Source organism: Olea europaea, chromosome 10, assembly GCF_002742605.1.
Source record: "Olea europaea var. sylvestris chromosome 10, O_europaea_v1, whole genome shotgun sequence".
Lineage (NCBI taxonomy): Eukaryota > Viridiplantae > Streptophyta > Magnoliopsida > Lamiales > Oleaceae > Olea > Olea europaea.
The window spans coordinates 13,766,554-13,792,421 of record NC_036246.1 but is presented as its reverse complement, the minus strand read 5'-3'; the positions used below and the strand labels follow the sequence as shown (position 1 = coordinate 13,792,421).

General features: G+C 36.0%; 2 protein-coding genes across 2 annotated transcripts; both read left to right on the top strand.

Annotated features, from left to right (window-relative positions):
* The first annotated feature begins 668 nt into the window (after nt 1-668).
* LOC111402648 lies at nt 669-3,377 on the top strand. Its single transcript, XM_023031021.1, has 3 exons — nt 669-1,110; nt 1,792-2,148; nt 2,725-3,377. Exons 1-3 carry the CDS (start codon nt 799-801, stop codon nt 3,226-3,228), a joined length of 1,173 nt encoding a protein of 390 aa, XP_022886789.1. The 5' UTR covers nt 669-798; the 3' UTR covers nt 3,229-3,377.
* A 5,149-nt stretch (nt 3,378-8,526) lies between these two features.
* LOC111400318 (uncharacterized mitochondrial protein AtMg00810-like) lies at nt 8,527-9,375 on the top strand. Its single transcript, XM_023027734.1, has 4 exons — nt 8,527-8,565; nt 8,661-8,838; nt 8,880-9,001; nt 9,256-9,375. Exons 1-4 carry the CDS (start codon nt 8,527-8,529, stop codon nt 9,373-9,375), a joined length of 459 nt encoding a protein of 152 aa, XP_022883502.1.
* Nucleotides 9,376-25,868: the final 16,493 nt, after the last annotated feature.

The following is a 25,868-nucleotide window of genomic DNA, read 5'->3' as shown; positions in this document are numbered from 1 at the left end:
TCCTTTACATCGTCATATGATCCTCACTTAAACAAGTCTTGCTTCAAATATCAAAGTACTAATCCAAGTTAGAAATAAATCTTATATATGTAAATTAGGATATGTCATTCTAGTTGATCATATCAGAATTTAGGCCCCATTTGATTCCCATTTTTTTAAGAATGAGAATGAAAAATATAGTCGCTACGAGACTCATACAAGAGATAAAAAGTCAAATAAGGTAGTTTGATGTGATGGATAATGGTCATATTTTTCATTTTTGTGGCCAAAGAATGGAAATCACACGGTGGCTTAATGAATATTTAAAAAGTATACGTTGATTATGACTAATTATACATCAACACTTAAAAGTTAAGAAACAACTTTGTTACTCAAACAATGTGTGCACGAGTACAATTAATAGCGAAATCTTCCCCTTAAATACAAATTAGTCCATCCTACTTCCAAATGTAATTGACTTGGGATAGAATTGGATATTTTTAGAAAAAATAAGCAGGCCTTGCCCGATAAAATCGTGCCCACACGACTCCTACAACCAAGGAACGCCCAAGACAGCAAGTCCATTGACCACCCCACCCCCTCTAATTTTTCAAATCTGCCAATGTTTCAAAGGGAATGATACATACAAACCTGCAGCCTTGGGAAAATTTCATTCTTGGAAAGAAGAATAAGGCTTTCATTCCTGTTCGACGTCCACTTCGCATGAACTGAGTCAAAGAACACGACCAAGAATAAGGCCTTCATTATCCTTCATTCTGCTTCTTTTTTCCCCTTCATTTCTTGATTTAGGTGGGCTTCATGCATAAGGTTCATTCTATGAGGAAACTGTGTCCGAATCTGGACAAGGAAGATGGGCTGGAGACGGTGTTGGAGGTGCCAATACCGGAGGAGATGTTCAACAAAATGGGAAGCAACGCTGCCTTGCGGTGGAGGACTATGCGAAATCTGATGAAAGCTCAACGCGCCATTGACATATCCGGGCACCATCCAGCAGCGACGTCGGGGAATGATCAATTTTTGTTGTTGCTGAAACTTGTTGGATCAGCTTTTATACCTTATCAGGTCCAAACAGACCATGCTGTTACCTTGCCTGTAAAGGATGGTTCTATTGTAAGCATACCCTTTCATCTTTGTGGTCGTGTTCTCAATAAATTTATAGTCGCTACATGCATCATTTTTCTTCAGTTCATTCGAATTATCATTTGCAATGACAACATTTCAATGTTAGTTAAGGTACGGGGTCAATTTTTCGTTAACAATCCGTATCGAAGATTATTATCAACCCCTCAATTTTCACTATGGCTGCTTGTCTACCCCTCAATCTTCTTGATTTTCGATGTCACTTTCATAATAATTTGAGTATCATGCCCTTTTACAGCTATTACGGTCGAGAAAACCAGCCGTCTTAAATTTTAAAATGCTGAAGAATTTACACTTTTATATCATTTAAAATTTATTTTCAACATGACGTCTCACATGGAAATTGAGTTCCCTTTCACCAAATGTTTGACATGCGAACAATTTTTATAAATTTGTGGCAATGAGTCTTGAAATTACATCTCTTAGGAGGAGCAATATTCACTTATAAATCCAAAACCATGTTTAGCCGATGTGAGACTTTTGTTCGTACTTTTCCCAATCATTCTTAACGAGCACTCTTAAAAGTAAAACTCTTGTTTTGCTTATCACAATGGCAAAATGTAAGTGATTTGTCCAGTACTTGAATTGAAAACTAGCTCGATTTCCACAACAAGCAATACGTATCTTGAATATTTTTGTCGCCATCAACAGGAAGCTTCGACGGCGAAATACATTGTGCAACAATATCTAGCAGCAACAGGGGGGCTACCTTTAATCAATGCTGTAAACAGCATGTATGCTGTGGGGCAAGTAAAGATGGTTGTAGCATCAGACGTGGACCAAAATTCTCTTGAAAATGTAAAACGAAGCTGCGAAAATGTAAAACGAAGCTCCGAAGCTGGTGGCTTTGTACTATGGCAGAAGAACCCTGATCTGTGGTACTTAGAACTGGTTGTCTCTGGCTGCAAAATAAGTGCCGGAAGTGATGGAAAAATAGGATGGAGCCAATCATCCTCCAATTCAAGTGCTTCCAAAGGGCCTCCAAGACCTCTCCGAAGGTTCTTCCAGGTACGTTTGGTGCGATGTACTAGACAACATCCTATGTGGTACGGAAAATACTTATGGGGGTGGGGACCACATTTGGGGATTTTCATATTCACGAGGGGCCCACGTACACTGTAAGAGGAGGGACAACTTTCAGTACATTCCATTCGGTACAAATGGTATTATCCATGATAGTAGGTGGAATTTGAACCTTCCTTCTCTCTCTAAAGCAAGTAATTTGGCTGGACTTGAGAAGTTAGTTTCCTTAATAAGTAAATAGGTGAGTTTTAAAGACGAACCATGATTCTAACTTACTAGAGATATAGGAAACAAAATAAAGTTTGTTGGGAAAAAGTAAAAATTACAGCATTGTGCTTATTTTTCGTAAAACCTGATATATCACAGTGTCAGGACCTAATATGTTTGAATGCTAATTATTATAGAGAAAAAATATATAATCTATCGTCATTCCTCATTAGACGAATACTTTTCTGATTGGTTTTTCGAAAAGCATAATCCCAGGATCACAATACAACATTGTAACTTAAGTCCCTGGATTCATTTCTGTATAACTTGAGCTAACATTTCTGATGTTTGTAGGGTTTGGATCCAAGATCAACGGCCAACTTATTCTTAAACGCAGTTTGCATAGGAGAAAAAACCATAAAGAATGAAGATTGTTTCATACTGAAGCTTGAAACAAGTTCAGACATTCTCAAAGCACAAAGCACAACCAACACCGAAATAGTCCACCACACAATGTGGGGATACTTCAGCCAAAGAACAGGGCTCCTCGTACAATTTGAGGACACAAAATTGGTACGAATGAAGGCAGCTAAGGACGGTGAAAGCGTGTTTTACGAGACAAGCATGGAATCCGTGCTCGACGAGTATAGATATGTAGAAGGTATCAACATAGCACATAGTGGAAAATCATCTGCTACATTGTATAGATATGGAAAGACATTGAACAGAAAGTGGAAGTTGGAAGAAACATGGAAAATTGAAGAGGTTGATTTTAACATTTGTGGCTTGTCTGTGGAGTACTTTTTGCCTCCAGCTGATGTCACGAAGGAACGAGAAAATGAAGAACAAACAATTTGATATGTATTAGAGTTAATTTATGTTTTTTAATCTCTTCGTTCAGAAATTTTTGGTGAATTTTGTTTGTATATAAAGGCGAACAGTAGATTTTCTGCTTTGTTTGTTTAATTTTTGAAGTTATATTTGCGTGCAATAATTGAAATTTGGTTCAAGAATTTCGTACTTATTTTTCATGAAACGAGTAGCTTATTCTACTCTGTTTCAACAATTATTATTATTATTACTATTATTATCATCATCATCATCATTTTTCTAATTCTGCAGATTGATGTAGGTGATAAACACAGCAGTAGTGGAGCAGTTTTTTCATCTTATTCATCTCTCTTGGAAGCAATAGGTACAGAGCCAACTAATTTAGGAAACATATAAACTAATTGATCTAATTAAGTAATTACAAGAAAACACTAATTACAATATCAATTAGGCAATTCTACCAATCTTTCCTATAATTAACAAAATCATATGATACACTAAAATCTCCTATAATTATGCATGGATCATTTTAACACTCCCCTCGAGTTGTTGCATAGATATCTTGCATGCCCAACTTGTCCAATGAGTTGAAAAGCACTCTACTTAAAACTGCTTTGGTTAGGATATCAGCCAATTGGTCTTCAGATTTTAAGAATGGAACTTCAATAATCTGAGCATCCAACTTTTCTTTAATGAAGTGTCAATCTATTTCTACATGCCTGGTGCAATCATGCCGCACGAGGTTGTATGTTATTGCAATTGCAGATTTGTTGACACAATATAAAGACATAGTAGTAGTAGGTTTAAAACCTAAGTCTTTCATTACAGCCTTCATCCATAGTAATTCACATACACCTTGAGCCATTGCCTTGTACTCAGCTTCAGCACTTGATCTAGACACAACCTTCTATTTTTTACTCCTCCAAATAACCAGATTATCACCAACAAAGATGAAATAACTAGTAGTAGAACGTTTGTCAGTATTATCTCCTGCCTAATCAGAATCAGTGTAACCCTTAATAATCAAGTGATCATTCTTTGCAAACATAATTTCTTTCCTTGGAGCATTCTTCAAGTATCATATAACTCGATTCACAGCATTCTTATGTCTTTCACTGGGAGTATGCATAAACTGACCGATCACACTAACGGCATAGGCTATATTCAGTCTGGTATGAGATAAATAAATTAACTTGCCCACAAGTCGTTGATATCTCTCTTTTTGACTGGAACATCACTTGGGTTTTCATGAAGCTTATGATTCTGTTCAATTGGAGTTTTAGCTGGTTTGCGATCTAACATTCTCGTATCAGCTAACAGATCTAGTACATATTTCCTCTTGGACAAGAATATACCCTAATTTGACTGAATCACTTCTATGCCAAGAAAATACTTCAAATCTCCAAGCTCTTTCATCTCAAATTTTCTTGATAAACATTTCTTCAATTCATCAATCTCGAAAATAACGCTTCCAGTAAGTATCATATCATCTACATAAATAATTAAAGCAATCACCTTGTCCTTTTTGTACTTTAGAAATAATGTGTGATCTAAGTTGCTTTGTTTGTACCCAAAGTTCCTTATTACAAGTGCAAATCTTCCAAACCAAGCTCGAGAAGATTGTTTTAAACCATACAATGCTCTTTTAACTTGCACAACATTCCTATATTCTCTGAAAGTCCTGGTGGAAGATACATGTACAACGTTGGAAATAATACTGTGATTGAGGATATTGCTTCTCAATCAAAGTCTTCCACAACATGTAAATGATAGTCACGTAATTGCAAGAGCCAGTTTTGCATAATTTCCATTTTGTTGTACAGCTGTTGATTTGCATTCCATTTATACTATTTGTAAACATCTATATAAAGAGCAATACAATTTACCATTATAGCAAGGTGGATTTTCAATTATTCTTATGGTATCAAAGCTAAAATTGGTTTAGCACACCACCACTGATCCTCTTCTTTTTCTCATGGCTGCTGAGACATCTTCCCTTTTTCCCTTCAATACCTTAATCCACATCATCACCATCAAATTTTCCTCCTCAAATTATCTCCTCTGGAAAAGCCAACTCCTCACTCTTCTTGAGAGTCAAGAATTATTAGGACACGTTGATGGCACCCTTGTGCAGTCCCCAAAACTTGACATTGCCACTTCTCTTACGCCAAGTGACAAATAGTTGGCATGGAAAGCTACTGATCAGTACCTACTCAGTTTGTTACTTTCCTCTCTCACCGAAGAAGCCATGGCTGAGGTAGTTGGCCTCTCCACCATACGGGACGTATGGCTCACACTAGAGAACACATTTAGCCATCGCTCTAAGGCTCAAGAATTACGGCTTAAGGATGACCTACAATTAATAAAAACGCAGCACTAGATCGATTGTTGAGTATGCCTGTTCTTTCAAAGCAATTTGTAACCAACTACATGCAATTGGTCGACCAATTGATGGCACCGACAAAGTACACTGGTTTCTAAGCGGGCTCGGTGCTGATTTCTCCAGTTTCTCCACAGCACAAATGGCCCAAACTCCTCTCTCCTCATTTGCAGATTTAGTCTCCGAAACAGAAAGTTTTGAAATTTTTCAGAAATCCCTTGACTCATCTTCTCCAGCTGTGGCAGCCTTTATCGTCACCAAGAATTCCACCCACTGTGGTGGTTCTTCTCGCCATCATCGAGGTCGCTTCGGTGGGTGTGGCAGCAGTTCATCCGATCATGGACAAGGACGCTTCAACTCCGACCAATGGCATCGTCCCCCACGATGCCAAATTTGTCGGATGGATGGCCATTTCGCTGATCGTTGTCTTCAACGCTACAATCGAAATGAGTCACCAGCCCATCTTGCTGAAGCCTTCATGGGATCTTGCTCTTTGAATAAAGATATGAGTCCTGATTCGTATTTGGATACAGGGACCTCAGCCCATATGACCATGGATCACTCTAAATTGGACCAGGCCACAAATTACATGGGTAAGGATTGTGTGTTTGTTGGTAATGGTGCTTCACTGCCCATTACCTATACCGGTAATATTTTCCCTACCCAAAATCTCCATCTTCTTGATGTCTTAGTTGTACTTGCCTTACCAAAAATTTACTTTCCACTAGTAAATTAACATCTGATTTTCCTTTACCTGTTACCTTTATTAATAACTTGTTCACTGTACAAAATCACAAAACATGAAAGGTGGTGGCAACCGGTAAGTGTGATGGTGGCTTATATGCGCTCGAGCGTGGCAATTCAGCTTTTATTTCTACTCTTAAAAATAAATCGTCGCATGCGTCATATGACTTATGGCATGCACACCTTGGACATGTCAATCATTCTATTATTTCTCTATTAAATAAAAAGGGGCATCTTTATCTTACATCTTTGTTGCCTTCTCCGACTTTATGTAGCACGTGTCAAATTGCTAAAAGTCATCGCTTACCTTATTCTCGAAATGAACATAGGTCGTCTAAAATACTTGATCTTATCCATTGTGACATTTGGGGTTCGTCTCCCATCAAATCTAATTCAGGGTTTGTATATTATGTTCTTTTTATTTTTGACTATTCTCGTTTCACGTGGCTCTATCCTTTAAAATTGAAATCGGACTTTTATAATGTTTTTATTCAATTCCAAAAATTTGTGGAAAATCAATTCTCCACTCGTATTAAAATTTTCCAAAGTGACGGCAGTGCTGAATTCACCAGCAATTTCTTTCAAGATCATCTTTGCTCTTGTGGCATTCACCATCAGCTCGCATGTCCATACACGCCTGCCCAAAATGGTCGCGCAGAATGAAAACACTGCCAGATGACTTAGACAGGATTAGCACTCCTTTTTCATTCCCATGTTTCTCCTCGCTTTTGGGTTGACGCTTTCAGCACTACGACTTACATCATCAACCGTTTGCCTACACCACTTCTTGGAGGTAAATCACCTTTTGAGATTTTGTATGGTAATCCCCCGAACTATGAAAACTTTCATCCTTTTGGTTGTCATCTTATCCTTGCTTATGAGATTATATGCCTAACAAATTTTCTCCTCGCAACATCCCATGTATTTTTCTAGGTTACAGTCCCTCTTACAAAGGGTTTCGTTGCTTCGAACCTTCCACCTCTAGGCTATATATTACTCGCCATGCTCAATTTGATGAAAATCATTTTCCTTTTGTTACTACATCTCAGCTCAACTCTTATCCTTCCTTAACTTTTCCAATTTTCTCGAACCTAGCCTCATCCATACAGATATACCATCCTCACCCCCTAATACCCAAACCACACAATTCACTCAATCTAGGTCTAGTCCATGCATTATGTATACTGATCCAGTGAATAAGTCTTTGCAGGATCTACATTCTCTTGTAGGTCTCTTTTTGCAGACCTCGGTTTCAAGTTCATATCCTCTTGAACCTAGTGCAGATCCCACACCTACTACAGTGGTCCCTTTGCCACTCACCCTATGCTTACAAAGGCTAAAGCTGGCTTTTTCAAGACTCGACATCTAGCAAATCTTAGTTTATTGGGCACTTCTGGTCTTCTTTCTGGTCTCCTTGCATCGACTAAGCCTAAAGGTTTTAAATCTCTAAAAATCCTGCTTGGCTTGCTGCCATAGATGAAGAAATTCATGCACTAGAGAATAATCGCACCTGAGTTTTGGTACCTCGCCCTGCCAACACAAACATTGTTGGCTCCAAATGGGTATTTCGGACCAAATACTTACCCGATGGATCTGTTACCTTAAAGCCTCTTGTTGCCAAAGGTTATACACAAGTTCCTGGTCTTGACTATACTGATTCTTTTAGTCCGATAATCAAGGTTACTACTGTTCGAGTTGTGCTTTCTCTCACCGTAACACAAAAATGGCCTCTTCATCAACTTGATGTCAAAAATGCATTCCTCAATGGTTCTCTTACTGATCAGGTCTATATGGAATAGCCTCCAGGGTATATTGATCCTCGCTTTCCCAATCATGTTTGCTAGTTGAAGAAAGCTTTTATGGTCTCAAACAAGCCCCTCGTGCTTGGTTTCAACGATTCAACTCTTTTCTCATTCGCCTTGGGTTCTCTTGTAGCCGTGTGACCACATCTCTGTTTGTCTTTCATCAGGAGTTCAATATTATCTATTTACTTCTTTATGTTAATGATATTATCACTTCTAGCATGCTTCACTCGTGCACTTAACTCTGAGTTTGCCAATAAGGACTTGGGTTCTCTCAGTTATTTTCTTAGTCTTGAAGCCACCCTAACTTCTGATGGTCTATTCATCAGTTAGCTCATATATGCACGGGACATTCTTACTCGAGCTCAGTTACTTGACAATAAGCCTGTTCACACACTCATGGTTGTTTCTCAGCATCTGTCCGTCGATGGTTCTTTGGTTTCTGACCCCACTCTCTATAGATTCTTCATCAGTGCACTTCAATACTTAACCATCACAAGGCCTGACATCGCTCACGCTATCAATTCTGTCAGTCAATACTTACACGCTCCACTGTTGATCACTTTTTGGCTGTTAAAAGGATCCTCCGCTATGTTAAAGGCACCATTCACTTTGGCATAAGTTTTCGCCCTTCATCTTCTCCTGGTGCTTTGGTTGCATATTCTGATGCTGATTGGGTTGGCTGCCCTGATACTCGTCGTTTGACCTCTAGTTATTCTATCTATCTTCTATCTATCTTGGCAACAATTTAGTCTCTTGGAGTGCTAAGAAACAACCGTCTGTCTCCCGTTCTAGCTGTGAATCTGAGTATCGTGCCCTTACTTCAACCGCCGTCGAACTCGTTTGGCTCACACATCTCCTGCATGACCTCAAGGTTTCCATGCCTCAATGGCCCATTCTTTGATGTAATAACGAAAGTGCCATTTTTTAAGCTCCAATCCAATTTCACACAAGCGAACTAAGCATGTTGAATTGGACTACGACTTTCTTCGTGAACTTGTTGTCGCTGGAAAACTTCGTACACAACATGTCCCCTCTCACCTACAAGTTACTGATATCTTTACCAAAAGTGTCTCTCGACCTCTATTTGAGCTCTTTCATTTCAAGCTCCATATCCGATCTAATCAGACGCTTAGCTTACGGGGGGATGTTGGGAATAATACTGTGATTGATGATATCACTCCTCAATCAAAGTCTTCTCATCATGTAAATGACAGACACGTAATTGTAGGAGCCAATTTTGCATAATTTCCGTTTTGTTGTACAACTATTGATTTGCATTCCATTTATACTATTTGTAAATATCTATATAAAGAACAATACAATTTACCACTATAGCAAGGTGGATATTCAATTATTCTTATACACCTCTTCTTGAAGTTCTCCATGAAGAAAACATTCTTCACATCATATTGCAATGATGGCCAACTCTGATTAGCAGCCACAAAAAGTAGTATACGTACAGTATTAATCTTTGCCACAGGAGCAAATTTCTCATTGTAATCCATCCCATATTTTTGAGTGTATCATTTTACAATCAATCTAGCCTTGTACCTTTCTATCAAGCCATCAGCTTTGTGTTTTATGGTAAAAATCCATCAACATCCAATAGTCTTCTTTTCTGGAGGCAAGGCTACCACATCGTTATTCTTTTGTAATGCTCTCATTTCTTCAGCCAGAATTTAGGTCAATTTGGTAATTGCTAATGCATTTTGCAACTGTCTTGGAATAGATACAACAGATATTCGACACAAGAATGATTTATATGACTTGGAAACTCTATGGGATGACACATGATTGCTAATGGGGTACTTTCCTTTACTATTTAAATCTGCATCATACTGGGTTTTTGGTTAACCACGATTTATGGGAGCTGGTAATTGATATTTTGGTGGTTCTGATTTGGGTTCAAGGTCAGGTTCAGGAGTAGTGTTCAAAAATTTGCTGGTTTCGTTCAAAGTTTCATCAGGTTCAGAAAGCACCTCATTTGTATCCTCTAGAGTAGATTGAATATGCTGTGGATAGATAGGAGAATTGCCAGCAGTACTATCAGCAATATTTAGACATGTTGTCGAGTTATTTCCTTCTTAAAACATTTCTTAGTATCTATAGTATCATGTCCCTGATCACTAGTTAGAGATGTAGTATCAATGGCATATCATCATGGCTATTCTCTTCAAAAATACCATCCGTTTCTCCTTTATGAGGAGAGCCATCGATAGAGAAGTAGGCCAAATCCTCATTAAATGTAACATCCATAGTAACATAAATTATTTGAGTAGGTAGGTGATAACTAATAAGTGTGTTTTTGCACACTTGTTAATACCTAAATAAGTTTAAATATTTATTAAATGAGCGAATTTCCATTCATAATTATGTAGTTATTACTTTGTAGGTAAAAATCACCCAAGGTAAGAGAACAGGGCAAAATGGAGTGAAAATGGACCAAAAGCGTACAAAAACGTGAAGTTGGGGACCAAAATGCACAAGTACAGAAAGTGGAGGACCTTGAATGCATATGGAGTGCAAAATTGATGTAAAAGTAAAAATGCAAGGGCCAAATTGTACAAGATCAAAGTTGAAGGATCTGACGTGTAATTACCTAAGGCATAAGCTACAAATGGAAAGTCATTTTTTCCTTGGCTATTGATAGGGTTTTGGCGCCTAGGCACCATATTTATATTTAATTAAAAAGGGGTTTGGGGGACCTTTTTGTCACTTTTTGAAATTTTAGGGACAAAGGGTGCAATTTCTCTAGGTTTTAATTATAACAACCAACAGTCCCTATTTTGAATAGGGCATTTTCTTCCTGCTTTGGCTTCTGTCTTACACCAGTTTTCATTTTCTTTCTTTCCTTTTCTCTTCTTTTTCTTTCCATTTTGCTTGGCGTTTTGAGGACTTCGAAAAATATTTGGAAAAATCATAGCCAAGATTCAAAAAAGGGTTTTATATGTAACTTTGTATTTTCTCATTTATTTTGCCATATTTGTAATGCACTGTTATAAATATTTTCCTTTTATCATTTGTTTAATATTGGCTAATTTATTGTATTGGGATTTATGATAATAACTTAAATTAGCTTTAATTAATTTTAATATTTGCTTTTTAATATTAAAACGCTTATTTTCATGTGTTTTTAATATTGTTATTATTGCACTTTCATTTATATGGCTAATGAATGATTGTGTTTAGTGATTTGTACATCGTTTAAGAGAAGATTGTGCATTTTAGACCAAATAGTATAAACTCTAGGTTTATGTAGGGGATAGAGATATATCTTAAAATTAGGTAATCCATTGAATTATTTTCACAAATATTTAATGGAGTTGTTTGGTTTGAATCGACATAGAAGTATAGTACGTTAAATTAATCAATTAGGGTTAATTTTGTTCAAGAGAGGTAATAAACTAAAATTGAAAAATCAGGTATCATAAATGAGTAATTTATTAATTGGCTTTTAGAGAAATTACTTAGACGACAGTTAAGCGAAATCATGAATCATAACCACGTTTTCCTCTAAAATTTTCAATATTTTTATATTTCCTTATTTTGTAGATTTTTAGTTATTTTTCAATACCAAATATTTATAGTGTGTTTCTTTTTATTGTTAGAATTAAATTAATTAAATTTGTGTAGCCGAAAGTATACATTACTCGATGGATTGAGAATCCAGACTAAAAAAATTCACTTTATTACTTGAATGTGATCCATGCACTTTGATATGCATTTTTAGTGAACAATAACAACGGTATCCTTTCTGATGAGAACCATATCATACAAAAACACATTTGATAGCCGCAGAGCCGGTCCTGTGTCTAATGGGCCCTGAGGCGAATTATGAAAAGTAGGCCCCCCAGCGACAAAATTCAAAGGTGTATTATGAGACTCATTGCTAACTTAAAAAACTAACATTAAAACAACAACGAAATATATCATAGAAACGATTTATATTATAAACCATCAAACCAAAAATTTCAAACAATTAGTTAAATACTATTCGTCTTGCTGTTTTAGAGGCAAAAATATTAATCAAATCTGAATAACTTAACTGCTCAACCATTTCTTTTTCTATTGATAACATAGCCAATCCGTTTAATCTTTCTTGCGACATAGTTGATCGGAGATAGGTCTTGATCAACTTTAATTTTGAGAAACTTCTTTCCGCAGATGCAACTGTAACCGGTATGGTTAACAAAATTTGGTAAGCAGTATAAGCATTTGGAAAACAAACATCCAATGTCTTCAAATATTGTAGCACTTCAATTGCTCTTGTTGCTTCACTTGGTATATAACATCTCAAGACTTGTAACTCCGAACATAAATCATCTCCACTAATATCCGAACGCCCATTATGTTGAAGATATTTCTCAAGATTCAAACAAGATTTCAACAAACTTGAAAAAGTTGTATTCCTTAACCTCTTCAAACTAAACAAAAATCCAAATGTGTCATCATATTTTTTGAATTGTTCAAATCGAGTCCTCATAGAAGATAGAGCTTGATCAATTATAAAAATAAAGTACTCAACTCTAAAAGATTCTTCTGCTGATTGTTTTACCTCATCACTACCGCTTTCATCAAATTGTTTTTTCTTCGAATTATGCGTTTTTCTGTAAATACAGCTTCAATTCCCATTTCGCTTGCCTTTTTTGCCGCTTCATCTTTGGCAATAGCAAATCCAATTTCTCTATATTCTTCAAGAAATGAAACAAGCCCTTGCAAAAGGTCGATAGCATGATCAATATCCATGGATTCGGTTTGAAGAAATTTACTCACAATATTGACAGTATGCAACAATCTGTACCAGATTATCATGCCAAACAAAAACTCAAAATTTTGAAGTTCATGTGTTGCTAATGACTCGGCTTCACTCTTCACTTTAGGTTCTTCATTACTTTCTGCTAAATCAAGTAATGCATCTCTTATCTGTGCAGTTTGCTTCATTATAGGCTTCACACTTTCAACATGAATTTCCCAACGTGTTTGTGACAATGGCTTCACTGTCAACCCTTGTACATTATCTTTGAAAATTTTCCATCGCTTGGTAGAAGAGGAAAATAATGTGTAGATGCGTTGTATCACTCCGAAGAAGGATACAGCTTTGGAACAACAGTTCACCATATCACATAATGCTAGATTTAGACTATGAGCGCCACATGGAGTATAGAAAGCTCGGGGATTCATTTCATGGACCCTTCTTTGCACACCTTTGTGCTTCCCGCTCATGTTAGATCCGTTGTCATACCCTTGCCCTCTAATGTCATCAATATCGAGATCAATTTTTATCAAAGCCTTTTGAAGCTCGGTTGCAAGTCCAAGTCCTGTTGTGTCATCTACCTTCAAAAATTCTAGCCAATGTTCTTGAACTGTAGGTAAGTTTGCCGAATTATCTACAAATCGAACAATTAAAGACATTTGCTCCTCCTGACTTGCATCTGGAGTACAATCAAGTATAACTGCGAAATATTTTGCATCTTTAACTTTCTTGACGATTGAACTTCTCACTTGATTAGCCAACAACTGTATCAACTCATTTTGAATTTTTTTGCCAAGATATGTATATTGAATCTCTTTTGCTTTAGCCCGCCGAAGATGCTCTTGCATTACTGGATCAAATTCACTAACCATTTCGCAAAAAGTCCAAGGATGAATTTGAAGGTATTAGAAAGATGGTGGACGGACAGGGAAGTATCTTTAATTTGAAGGACTAGTTTTGTAGGCTTATGAAAGTTGGAGGATGGACTTGGACTAATTATGAAAGTTGGTGCAAAAAATAAATTTTTACAATATGATTTCTAGGAAATTTAAAACATATCAGGTAGAAATGGAAGCAAACAATTATTTTTTAATTATGCACAACATGCTTCCTAGTAATTTATTTTCCTCACAAGAAGTTGAACCTTTCAACATCATCTAAGGGGGAAAGTGAATTCTTATATTTGCCATCGACACCTTGTTTTGCTAGTTGATTAGAAAGTTTAACAACCTAAGCTCATTACACCCCTATAACATACCATTCCCATTGTTACTGAAATAAACATTTATTAAAAGAGCTAATTGAACAAAAAGATGCTCCCATATTAACGAATCAGCAGCATTTGGCATCTCCAATTACATATTTAAGAAGACTCACTCGTCTTGCTATACTAGACTAGTGAGGTAGACCATGAATTACAGTATTGAAATGTTATTAACAAATCCAATGATATAAATAACTTTCCCTTAAACAGTCAAACCTTGATATAATTAGACAGAATTAAATTTCATCTCCGAAACTATTCATCTTGAAATTAAAATTACACACTATAACATCCATGTTTTAACTATGATCTAGTAACATCCATGTTTTAACTAAATTATAAAACTTCAATTTAGTTAAAACATGGATGTTACTAGATCATAGTTAAAACATGGATGTTATAGTGTGTAATTTTAATTTCAAGATGAATAGTTTCGGAGATGAAATTTAATTCTGTCCAATTATATCAAGGTTTGACTGTTTAAGGGAAAGTTATTTATATCATTGGATTTGTTAATAACATTTCAATACTGTAATTCATGGTCTACCTCACTAGTCTAGTATAGCAAGACGAGTGAGTCTTCTTAAATATGTAATTGGAGATGCCAAATGCTGCTGATTCGTTAATATGGGAGCATCTTTTTGTTCAATTAGCTCTTTTAATAAATGTTTATTTCAGTAACAATGGGAATGGTATGTTATAGGGGTGTAATGAGCTTAGGTTGTTAAACTTTCTAATCAACTAGCAAAACAAGGTGTCGATGGCAAATATAAGAATTCACTTTCCCCCTTAGATGATGTTGAAAGGTTCAACTTCTTGTGAGGAAAATAAATTACTAGGAAGCATGTTGTGCATAATTAAAAAATAATTGTTTGCTTCCATTTCTACCTGATATGTTTTAAATTTCCTAGAAATCATATTGTAAAAATTTATTTTTTGCACCAACTTTCATAATTAGTCCAAGTCCATCCTCCAACTTTCATAAGCCTACAAAACTAGTCCTTCAAATTAAAGATACTTCCCTGTCCGTCCACCATCTTTCTAATACCTCCAAATTCATCCTTGGACTTTTTGCACCAAAAATTAAGTCCTTTATCTTCAAGGTACTACTAAGTCAATCCTCTATTGTTCAGATAATTCTATATCAACCCTCTTACCTTTAGATAACACCAAATAGGCACCAAACTTCAGATACCACCAAAGCAGCTCCAACTTTCAAATGCCAATAAATTAGTCCTTTCACTTTATTATACCTACAAATAAGTTCTCAAACTTTAAGATATATGCATACTAGTCCTCCAGCTTTTAGTTTCCTCTATATTCATCCTCCAACTTTCAGGTATTATAAAACCAGTTCTTGAACTTACAACAACTTCATATTCGTCCTCTAACTTTCTTATACTAATACAATCAATCCTCCTACTCTTATATACCTCCTAACCAGTCCTCTAACTTTTAGATAATTCTATATAAATCCTTCAACTTATAAATTCCTCCAAATCAATCCTCTAAATTTTGGTTACTTCATTATTAGATTAGGTATGATGTATGGACATTATTCACTTCTCTCTTCCTAAGTTTTATCAAATTTTATTCAGTTTAGCATATCAAATATGAACCATATATGTTCCAAAGACATTGAAAATAAGTTATTAGGTTCACATTCATAAACTTCAGTGCGCATCAAAGTAAAACACAAGAGTAAAATAACTTATCACAACCTACGAACTTGCCATAATTTAGTCCTCCAAATTCATCATTGGCTGTAATTAATCAAAATTCATCATTAGCTGTAATTAATGAATATTGTTATGTAATATACCACATTACCAGTTTACCACTATATATCATTACTCGTTGCTTCATCGTTAGCACAATTCTAGAAGCAATGGATCCCACTGATTAAATGTCTAAACAAAAATGCATCTCAACTTCGTTAAATAATTAATCTGCAAAGTCTATTGTCATTTGTCACCTAGAACTTTATTAAGCACTGTAAGTGCATTGTAGCATTATTCCTCATGACAAGTTAAATACAAATGCCTTTAGTCTTAGTGTGATAATCTACATCAGTTATCAAGCAAACCAAGTAAGTCTTGCTGTTTTTCACCCAAAATGCAGAACCAAGTAAACCAAGCAAAAATTGTAAAATTCAGTAATTAAAAAAGGGCTCTATTTATTACAATTTACAATTACAACTTACAAGCTGACAGTGGAGACTGTGGAGTGCGGTGCGGTGTGGGCTGTGGTCTGTGGAGTGCGGACTGTGCGGTGTGGCCTGGAGCTGACGGCGGAGTCGGGCGGACCTGCAGGCTGCGGAGGCGAGCAGCAAAGCCGGCGACAAAGTCACAGAGGCAGAAGCAAAAGCCAGAAGAAGGGCCAACCGGCCAACCGCCAACGCAGATTCGTGGTGGACAGTGGACTCACCTCACGTCACTCACCGTCTCACCGGACTATGTCACTGCTCACTGTCACTGTGGAGAGGGGAGTGACGAACCGACGGTGGAGAGGGCAGAGGGCAGTGACGGTCGCTCGTGAAAGTCGGAGGTGAGACAATTGATATGAATTTTCAATTTTCAGATTTGGGAATTTTGTTAAATGGATTGGATTTGATTTGGATAAATGGATTGTTGGGTTGGGATTTATGGGTAAATAGATTGTTGGGTTGGGATTGATTTTGTTATTGGGTTGGGCATTTCATTTGGGCCAATTGAACTAAAAAAAAAAATTAGGGTCAAAACGAGGCCCCCTGAGATCTTGGGCCTGAGGCGGAGGCCTCATTCGCCTCGGCCCAGGACCGGGCCTGGATAGCCGAGGTGATAGTTTGCTACATTGATGAGAGTGAGTGTGGACATACGCAACACACCCAAAAACGTTGGGAGGGAGATTAGAGACAGGGAGCATATCTTGTATCTTTGCAGTGAGGACTTGAAGAGGAGTTTGGAATGAAAGAGCACTCGAAGGGGCTCTGTCGATGACATTCATAGCGGATAGCAAAGCATTATCCAACAGATATTTAGGAACATTCTTTCTAGTAATAAAGCTCTAGTAACCTCTAGAAGTTGGCAATTGCATCGCTTGGCACCACCATTCTGTTGTAGTGTATTAGTACATGATGTTTGATGGATGATGCCATGTGACTGAAAGAAAACAGCAAGCTCATTTGTGAGATACTCACCCCATTGTCTGAACGTAGTACTTTGATAGTTGTAGAAAACTGATTTTGGACCATAGTGCAAAATTGTTTAACAACTTTGTTCACATCACTCATGTGCTTAATTAGATAAATCCATATAATCTGAGTGCAATCATTGACTGAATGTGATAAACCATCGCATATCACAAAAACTAGAACGTTGTGAGGGACCTCATACATTCGAATAAATTAGACTAAATGTCATTGATGCTTTATTATCATTTTTTTGAAATACAGCATGGTGGCTTTTAGCTAAGATACAAATCTCACAAGTAGAACATTTGAATTCTTTATTACAAGACTCAAACATAGTTTGTAAAAGATGCTTCAAGTAGCCAAATGATGAATGTACAAGACGTTGATGCCATAAATAAATCAATTTTTCATTCTCTAATACATGCTTACTGGTTTGGTTTACTAAATATTTTGAGCAGTTTGCTGAAAGTACCACAAGTCACCTCTCTTAAAACCACGTCCAATCTCCTCCTGAGTATGTAGGTCCTAAAAAATACAATGTTTTGGGGGGGAAAATGACAGGAATATGAAGTCACGAGTTTAAACACAAATATAAAATCAATTTCTAAAGTGAGAACTAGAAGAACATTGGAAAATAGAACATAAGCAAAGTTACTTGACTTGGCCTCATCTTCATTTTCAATAGTTGGAGTGGTAGCAATTGAGGCTCTACTTCCTTGTATTTTCGCAATAAGTTCATCTGCCCATTCAGGTCGACCATGAAGTTTCCAGCATTTTTCCACGGTATGATTTTTACCATTACAATGAGTGCATTTATGTTCATCTATAGCTGAATTTGATCCACCAGATTTGAAGGAGGGTTTTGGAGACTCATATAAGCTGTCCTCCATCCATTTATGTGCAGCTAAGGCACTACCACTTTTATTTTCCTCGCTCTCCACAGTTTTTAAGTGAGTATCCTTCTTACAAATCATGGCATAAGTTCCTAAGACATCAGAAAGGGGATTAGAAATAAGCACATGGGCACGAGCTCCATCAAGATAAGAATCTAATCCTGCCAAAAAGACGTAAACATGAAAATTTGTGACAATTGCTAAGTGGATGAAGAGGTCAATTTCATTCTTGATCTGAGGAGGGTTGATATCATTAAGTTCCTGCTATATAGTTTGAAATTCTTCATAGTAAACTTCAAGGGTACGGTCTTCTTGTTTGATGCTGACAGATCTCCATGTTAACTCATATAATCTGGAAGAATTACTACTTACAGTATACGTCTTTTCTACAACATTCCAGATAGCTGCTGTCGTAGGAAGACGATCAAAGAGAACTTTCACATGTTTCTCCATTGAATTGAGAAGTCATGTCTAGACAGTACAATTTTCCTCCTCCCAAATTTCATAGGCTTCAGCATTAGTTTTCTCGGGGGCCTTCTTTGTAGCAGTAACATAGCCAAGTTTCTTCTTGTTGGCAATGGACATGCGAGCAATACGAGCCCAAGAATCTCTTACGGTAAGTTCAAAAATTAGCCCACTTCAATCAACAAATATAATAAACTACAAAAAGGAAATGAAAGAAAAAACGCAGAAAACACAAGAAAGAACGCAGTATTTTCGCCCTAAGGCAAGAGGTTCGGAACCGGAGTCCCTAATCCCCTTTTGAGCTTCCACCACTGGAAGAAATCACTATATTAGCCGGAATAAAAAAGGTACAGTTCACAGTTCATGGCACTCAGCCGAAATCACACCAAGATTTCGCATACAACAAACCCACAGAATGTACATCGAACATCCACTGAAAGATTGAACCATATAAACCACTCAAGATCTATAATGGGCTGTAACAAAATCGATCTACAAAGGGCTTTTGATTGAGTGCTTAAAATGAAACGAAGAAGCAGTGAACCAGAGAGAACTGGGAGCTACAAAGAGAACGAGGGGGAGGCAAGTAAAAATGAAATTAATCAGCCGTCCAAACCCTAGAAGCCAGTACAAATAGAAGCAGCTGGAAGGTCGGTCATCCACGATGAGGAGAGTGACACTTGGCAAGATCAGGAGCGTCTGTTCTTATTAATAAAAACGGGTTTTAAACAAAACACGTTTTTATCACAATCCGGTCAGCCCATTTAGCCAAGTTCAAGTGACAAGTGATCCAGCCCACAAGCCCATTAGTATTAATCCAGCCCAATCATCATTGTGCCACTATATATTTTCTCTACATTCTCCACCTTGGTACAATGATACCAGCATCATTTATAGTGATTCCTACAGTCATGGCATCATTTGCTCGAGTACCTGATACACAAATCAGCAGCAATTTATATTAATTTGCTTTAAACAGTCCAAAAACTTGTTTAAAGACAGTATTTTGGTTCCAACATCAGCAAGGTTAAAATGAGTAGAAATCTTTTCAAGTTTAACAACACATTGAGATATGACATCTCTAATAAAATGAAACTTTACATCAACATGTTTAGATCTATTATGCAGCATAGGATTTCTACTCAAATATATAGCAGATTAGCTATTAGAATGTAAGACAACATCATTTATGAAGCCAAATTCATTTAAAAGTCCTTTTAGCCAAATTCCTTCTTTAATTGCATCTGTAGCAGCTATATATTCTGCTTCAGTTGAAGACAAGGCAACAATCTTTTGTAATTGTGATTTCCAACTTATACAGGAATTACATAGAGTGTAAACATAAGCAGAAGTTGATTTTCTGTTATCCCTATCACCTGCATAATCTGAATTTGTGAAACCCCTCAAGATAACACCCTCAGATTGTTTTCTATACTCAATTCCTAGGTCACAAGTCCCTTTTATATATCTTAGAAGCCATTTCATAGCTTCCCAATGAACCTCACCAGGATTTGACATGTATCTACTTAATACACTTATTGAAAATGCCAAATCAGGCCTAGAACAAATCATTAAATACATAACTGACCCCACAGCATTAGAATATGGCACTCTAGCCATTCTTTTTAACTCATCTTCTGTTTTGGGACATTGATCATTAGATAATTTGAAGTGATTTGCTAAAGGCAAGCTTACACTTTTAGCGTTAGACATTGCAAATCTTTCAAGTATTTTTAAAACATAAGATTTTTTATTTAGACTTAGTAAGCCCTCTCTTCTATTCCTTTTAATTTCAATACCTAGGATTTTTCTAACAGGACCTAAATCCTTCATTTCAAATTCAGATTTTAATTTGTCTTTAATTGTTTCTATTTCCTTTATGTCATGACTTGCTAAAAGCATGTCATCTGTATACAATAGGAGATAGAGTGAATTCTCACCTCCATTTCCTTTACAATAAAGACAAGTATCGAAATTGCTCCTTTTAAAACCAAGTCCAAGTACAAAAGTATCAAATCTCTTGTACTATTGTCTTGGAGCTTGTTTTAGACTATAAAGTGATTTTTTAAGAAGACATACTAAGTCTGAAATTTTGTTCACTTCAAAACCTTTAGGTTGTTCCATAAAAATGATTTCTTCAAGATCTCCATTTAAAAATGCAGTTTTTACATCTAATTGATCCAATTCCCAATTGAATTGAGCTGCTAGAGCTAGTATTACTCTAACAGTTGTAAATTTCACAACTGGAGAAGAGATTTCATTGAAATTTATTCCCTCTTTTTGGGCAAAACCCTTTGCTACAAGTTGTGCTTTGTATCTAATGTCATTGTCACCCTTTGCTACAAGTTGTGCTTTGTATCTAATGTCATTGTCATCTTTTTCACCTCTTTTGGTTTTGAAAATCCACTTACAACCTATAACTCTCTTTCCCTTAGGTCTTTTAACTAGAGTCCATGTTTTATTCTTCCTCAATGATTCCATTTCATCATGCATTGCTGTTAGCCAATGCTTAGAGTCCTTGCTACTCATAACATCTTTATAGGACTCGGGTTTATTTTCAATGAACCCCTGAACAGTGAGAAGGGATATTTCATCATCAAATCTCACAGTTGGTCTTATTTCTCTCCTTTCTCTATCTCTAGCAAGTTGATAATCATTTAAGGGTTGATTAACCTCAAAATCAAATTCATTTTGATCAGTTTCTTCATCATTTTGAGCCTCAATTTCACTATTTTCAATTTGATCATGTTGTAGATTATCATTATTAACTTGCTCCACCTCAATTTCAGTTTCCCTTCCTTCATTTTTAGTTTGACTAGATTTAGTAGTGTTACTTTCAAATTTTAAACAAGACATATCAGATTCATTAAACACCACATTTCTACTTATAATGATCTTATAACCCTTGGTCTCTCTTACCCAAAGTCTATACCCCTTCACCATATCCCAAAAAAACACACTTAAGGGCCCTAGGTTCAAGTTTCCCTTCAGATTGATGTGCAAAGGCTGCACACCCAAATATTTTTAAATTACTCAAATCTACAGGTTTTCCTGTCCAAACTTCTTCAGGGGATTTTAATTGTATAGCACTAGCGGGGCTTCTATTTATGAGATAACTAGCAGTTTTTGTAGCTTCTCCCCAAAATAGCTTGGGAAGACCAGAATCTAATAACATGCATCTAACTCTCTCAAGAATAGTTCAGTTCATTCTTTCAGCCAAGCCATTTTGTTGTGGGGTGTGTGTCACTGTTCTGTGTCTTAGAATACTATGCACTTTGCACAATTCATCAAATTCATAATTGCAAAACTCAAGCCCATTATCAGTCCTCAACACTTTAATCTTTTTATTTGTTTGATTCTCAATCAAGATTTTCCATTCTTTAAAAGTATTAAAAGTGTCAGACTTATGTTTAAGTAGAAAGGGCCAGTTTTTCCTAGAAAAGTCATCTATGATTAAAAGGAAAAATCTGAAACCAGTATGTGTGGGCATAGAAGCTGGTTCCCAAAGATCAGCATGCAAATATTCAAGAATAGACACAGATTTATGCATCCCAGGCAGAAATGGTAATCTATTTTGCTTCCCTAGTATGCAATGATCACAAAAACTGAGTTTTTCAATTATATCTTTACCAAAAGCACCTTGTTTTTTCAAAATCTGAAGTCTTTTGTCACTTATATAACCCAACCTTTTGTGCCATAATTGTGACATATCATTGGGAGCAGAAATTGCTGCTGATGTAGAGTCAAAAAAGTTTTGAGTGTGTAAAATGTAAAGTCCATGTCTCTTGGGGGCGTCTGCAATTAATTGAGAGCCCCTCAAGATCTTAATGTATCCCTTGTTAATCACAATGTTGTAGTTCAGGTCATCTAGGACACCTAAGGATATCAAATTTCTTTGTAGGTCAGGAACATACCTGGTCTTTTCTAAGATCAACTCATTATTACCTTCTAACTTTAGGGTAATAGATCCTATTCCTTTTACCTGACAAGTCATGTGATTACCCATTAACACTTGACCTCCATTTACATTTTCAAACTCACTAAACCACTCTCTTTCAGGACACATATGAAAAGTGCAACCCGAGTCAAGGATCCACTCCTGACTGGGTGAACTATGGGTAGCAACATAGACTTCATCTATATTGTACTCATTTTTATAAGCCAAGGCAGCACCTCCATCATTATTGGACTTATTTTTCAAATCATTAAGTCTCTTATAATAATCTTTGATAAAATGACATTCACCTAGGCAATAAAAACATTTTTTACCTTTGGTCTTATTTTTCATTTTATCTTTAAAGTTTATCTTCTTCTTGTGTCCTGATTTTTTATTAAAGTTGGCCATCTTTGTATTTGAGTTAGGTTTGGATTTAACCATCAAATTTTCACCACTAATGAATTCTCTTTTTTCAGATTTTAACTCTAAATCTATATTTCTTAATGCATTTATTATCACATCAATAGTTAGAATCTCCCTACCATATTCAATAGCATTTTTAACATCTTTGTACTTATCACTTATTGAATTTAACAAAACCACAGCCAACTGATCTTTTGAGAGTTTCTCATCACAGTCGGCTAGGTCACGAGATAATCTGTTAAATCTATCAATGTTTGCATCAAGATCAAGAGATGGATCCAATTTGAAACCAAAAAATTGTTTTAGAAGATACACTTTATTAGGCATGGTTTTATTCAAATAAGTATCTTCCAATTTTTTTCACAACTCAGCAGTATTTTTTGTCTCACCAATTTCTCTCAAAACATTGTCAAACAAATGTAAAAATATAGAACTCCATGCAGTTTCATTAAGTTCAATTTTCTTATTTTTTTCCATATCATTAGGCCATGTTTCATCAATGGCTTTTGCACATTTTTGTTGAAGTAAAAGGGCTCACATCTTCTTGTGTCAAAGACTAAAGTCTCCTTTACCATTAAAAATCTTCAATTCAACTTTAGTTGACATTATCAAAACTCAATTTGATAAAAAAAAATTTAGGCAGATTACTTGCAACTCAGCTAATATATATATAACTTGCAAGAAGTCAAATATCATACGCAGTAGATAAAATTGGAATGTGCAGTATTCAAGTTATATATATTTCTAATCATTCAGTAAGTAAACTCAACATATTAATTCACTTCAGAATAAGCAGCTTACTTAAAGATAGCACATATAAGATCACATATACCTAAATTACAGTGTGCTATGTACAGTGTAAGAGATATATGTAAGAGTTACATGGGAAATCTAGATCAATGACTGAAGTCAAGGCAACCCTAAGATTCCAGACAACTCTAGGGGTTTCTGGACATAGGTATTGTCGAGAGAAGTCACAAATCTAGAGTTTAAGGTTCGGTTACAAAGATCTCACAGTACAGGCTAATGAATATATGTAACTCGAATGATATGGAACGAACTCACCAAAGAAACATTGTTAGGGTTTCACGAAAATAACAAGTTCATCAGAACCATTGCAAGAACCCTTGAATCTACCAACACCGACGCCAAGAACCACCGTCAACTCGCTCTGATACCACTGTTACGGTAAGTTCAAAAATTAGCCCACTTCAATCAACAAAAATAATAAACTACAAAAAGGAAATGAAAGAAAAAACGCAGAAAACACAAGAAAGAACGCAGTATTTTCGCCCTAAGGCAAGAGGTTCGAAACCGGAGTCCCTAATCCCCTTTTGAGCTTCCACCACCGGAAGAAATCACTATATTAGCCAGAATAAAAAAGGTACAGTTCATAGTTCATGGCACTCAGGCGAAATCACACTAAGATTTCGCATACAACAAACCCACAGAATGTACATCGAACATCCACTCAAGGATTGAACCATATAAACCACTCAAGATCTACAATGGGCTGTAACAAAATCGATCAACAAAGGGCTTTTGATTGAATGCTTAAAATGAAATGAAGAAACAGTGAACCAGAGAGAACAGGGAGCTGCAGAGAGAACGATGGGGAGGCAAGTAAAAATGAAATTAATCAGCCGTCCAAACCCTAGAAGCCAGTACAAATAGAAGCAGTTGGAAGGTCGGTCATCCACGGTGAGGAGAGTGACACTTGGCAAGATCAGGAGCGTCTGTTCTTATTAATAAAAACGGGTTTTAAACAAAACACATTTTTATCACAATCCGGTCAGCCCATTTAGCTAAGTTCAAGTGACAAGTGATCCAGCCCACAAGCCCATCAGTATTAATCCAGTCCAATCATCATTGTGCCACTATATATTTTCTCTACAGAATCATAGATATTTCGACTAGTGAATTTTTTCAAGTGCAATTTTGAAATTATTAGACGTATCACCAACCATTTTTATAGAGAAAAAAAGGTTGTAGCAGAAGTATTGATTTAGGACAAGGTAGCAGTGGAAATATTATAGTTTATAATTTTAGAAGCAGTATATCAACTGTCTACTTTGATAAACATAGCAGTAGTGGAGTATTTTTTTCATCTTATAATTACGAATAAAAGACAAAATTTAAAACTCATTTCTTAATTTTAATTATTTTCTATAGTTTAAAAATAATAGTTATTTTCTAGTATTATTTCTTTCTGTGTAAAAAGTTTTTCTTTTTCATTTGGGGGAATTTGTGTGTGTGTGTGTGTGTGTGTGTGTGTGTGTGTGTGTGTGTGTGTGTGTGTGTGTGTGTGTGTGTGTGTGTGTGTGTGTGTGTGTGTGTGTGTGTGTGTGTGTGTGTGTGTGTGTGTGTGTGTGTGTGTGTGTGTGTGTGTGTGTGTGTGTGTGTGTGTGTGTGTGTGTGTGTGTGTGTGTGTGTGTGTGTGTGTGTGTATATATATATATATATATTATAGTAGTACATTTTCCTATTATTATAAAAATTTGAAATTTTAATTGAGGGAATAGAAAACATGAAATAAAACAAAAACAACATATGTAAATAGGGCTCCGATTGAAAGCACATTTGAAAAAAAAGAAAATCAAATTAAACTGATTTTTGATAGTTAACTTTATATATGGTAAAATCTCAAAGTATCTTCTTCCTAATCCTAATTAGTAACCACTAATGCTTGTTTTGGAGTATTTAAATTATAATTTAAATAAATGGTCCTATTGAATGTGTAAATAAAAAGTAAGTAATAAGTTGTGTACGAATAAATGTTTGAATAAAAAACATGATTGATGCATAAGCACATGTATTCTCCTCGTTGCCAA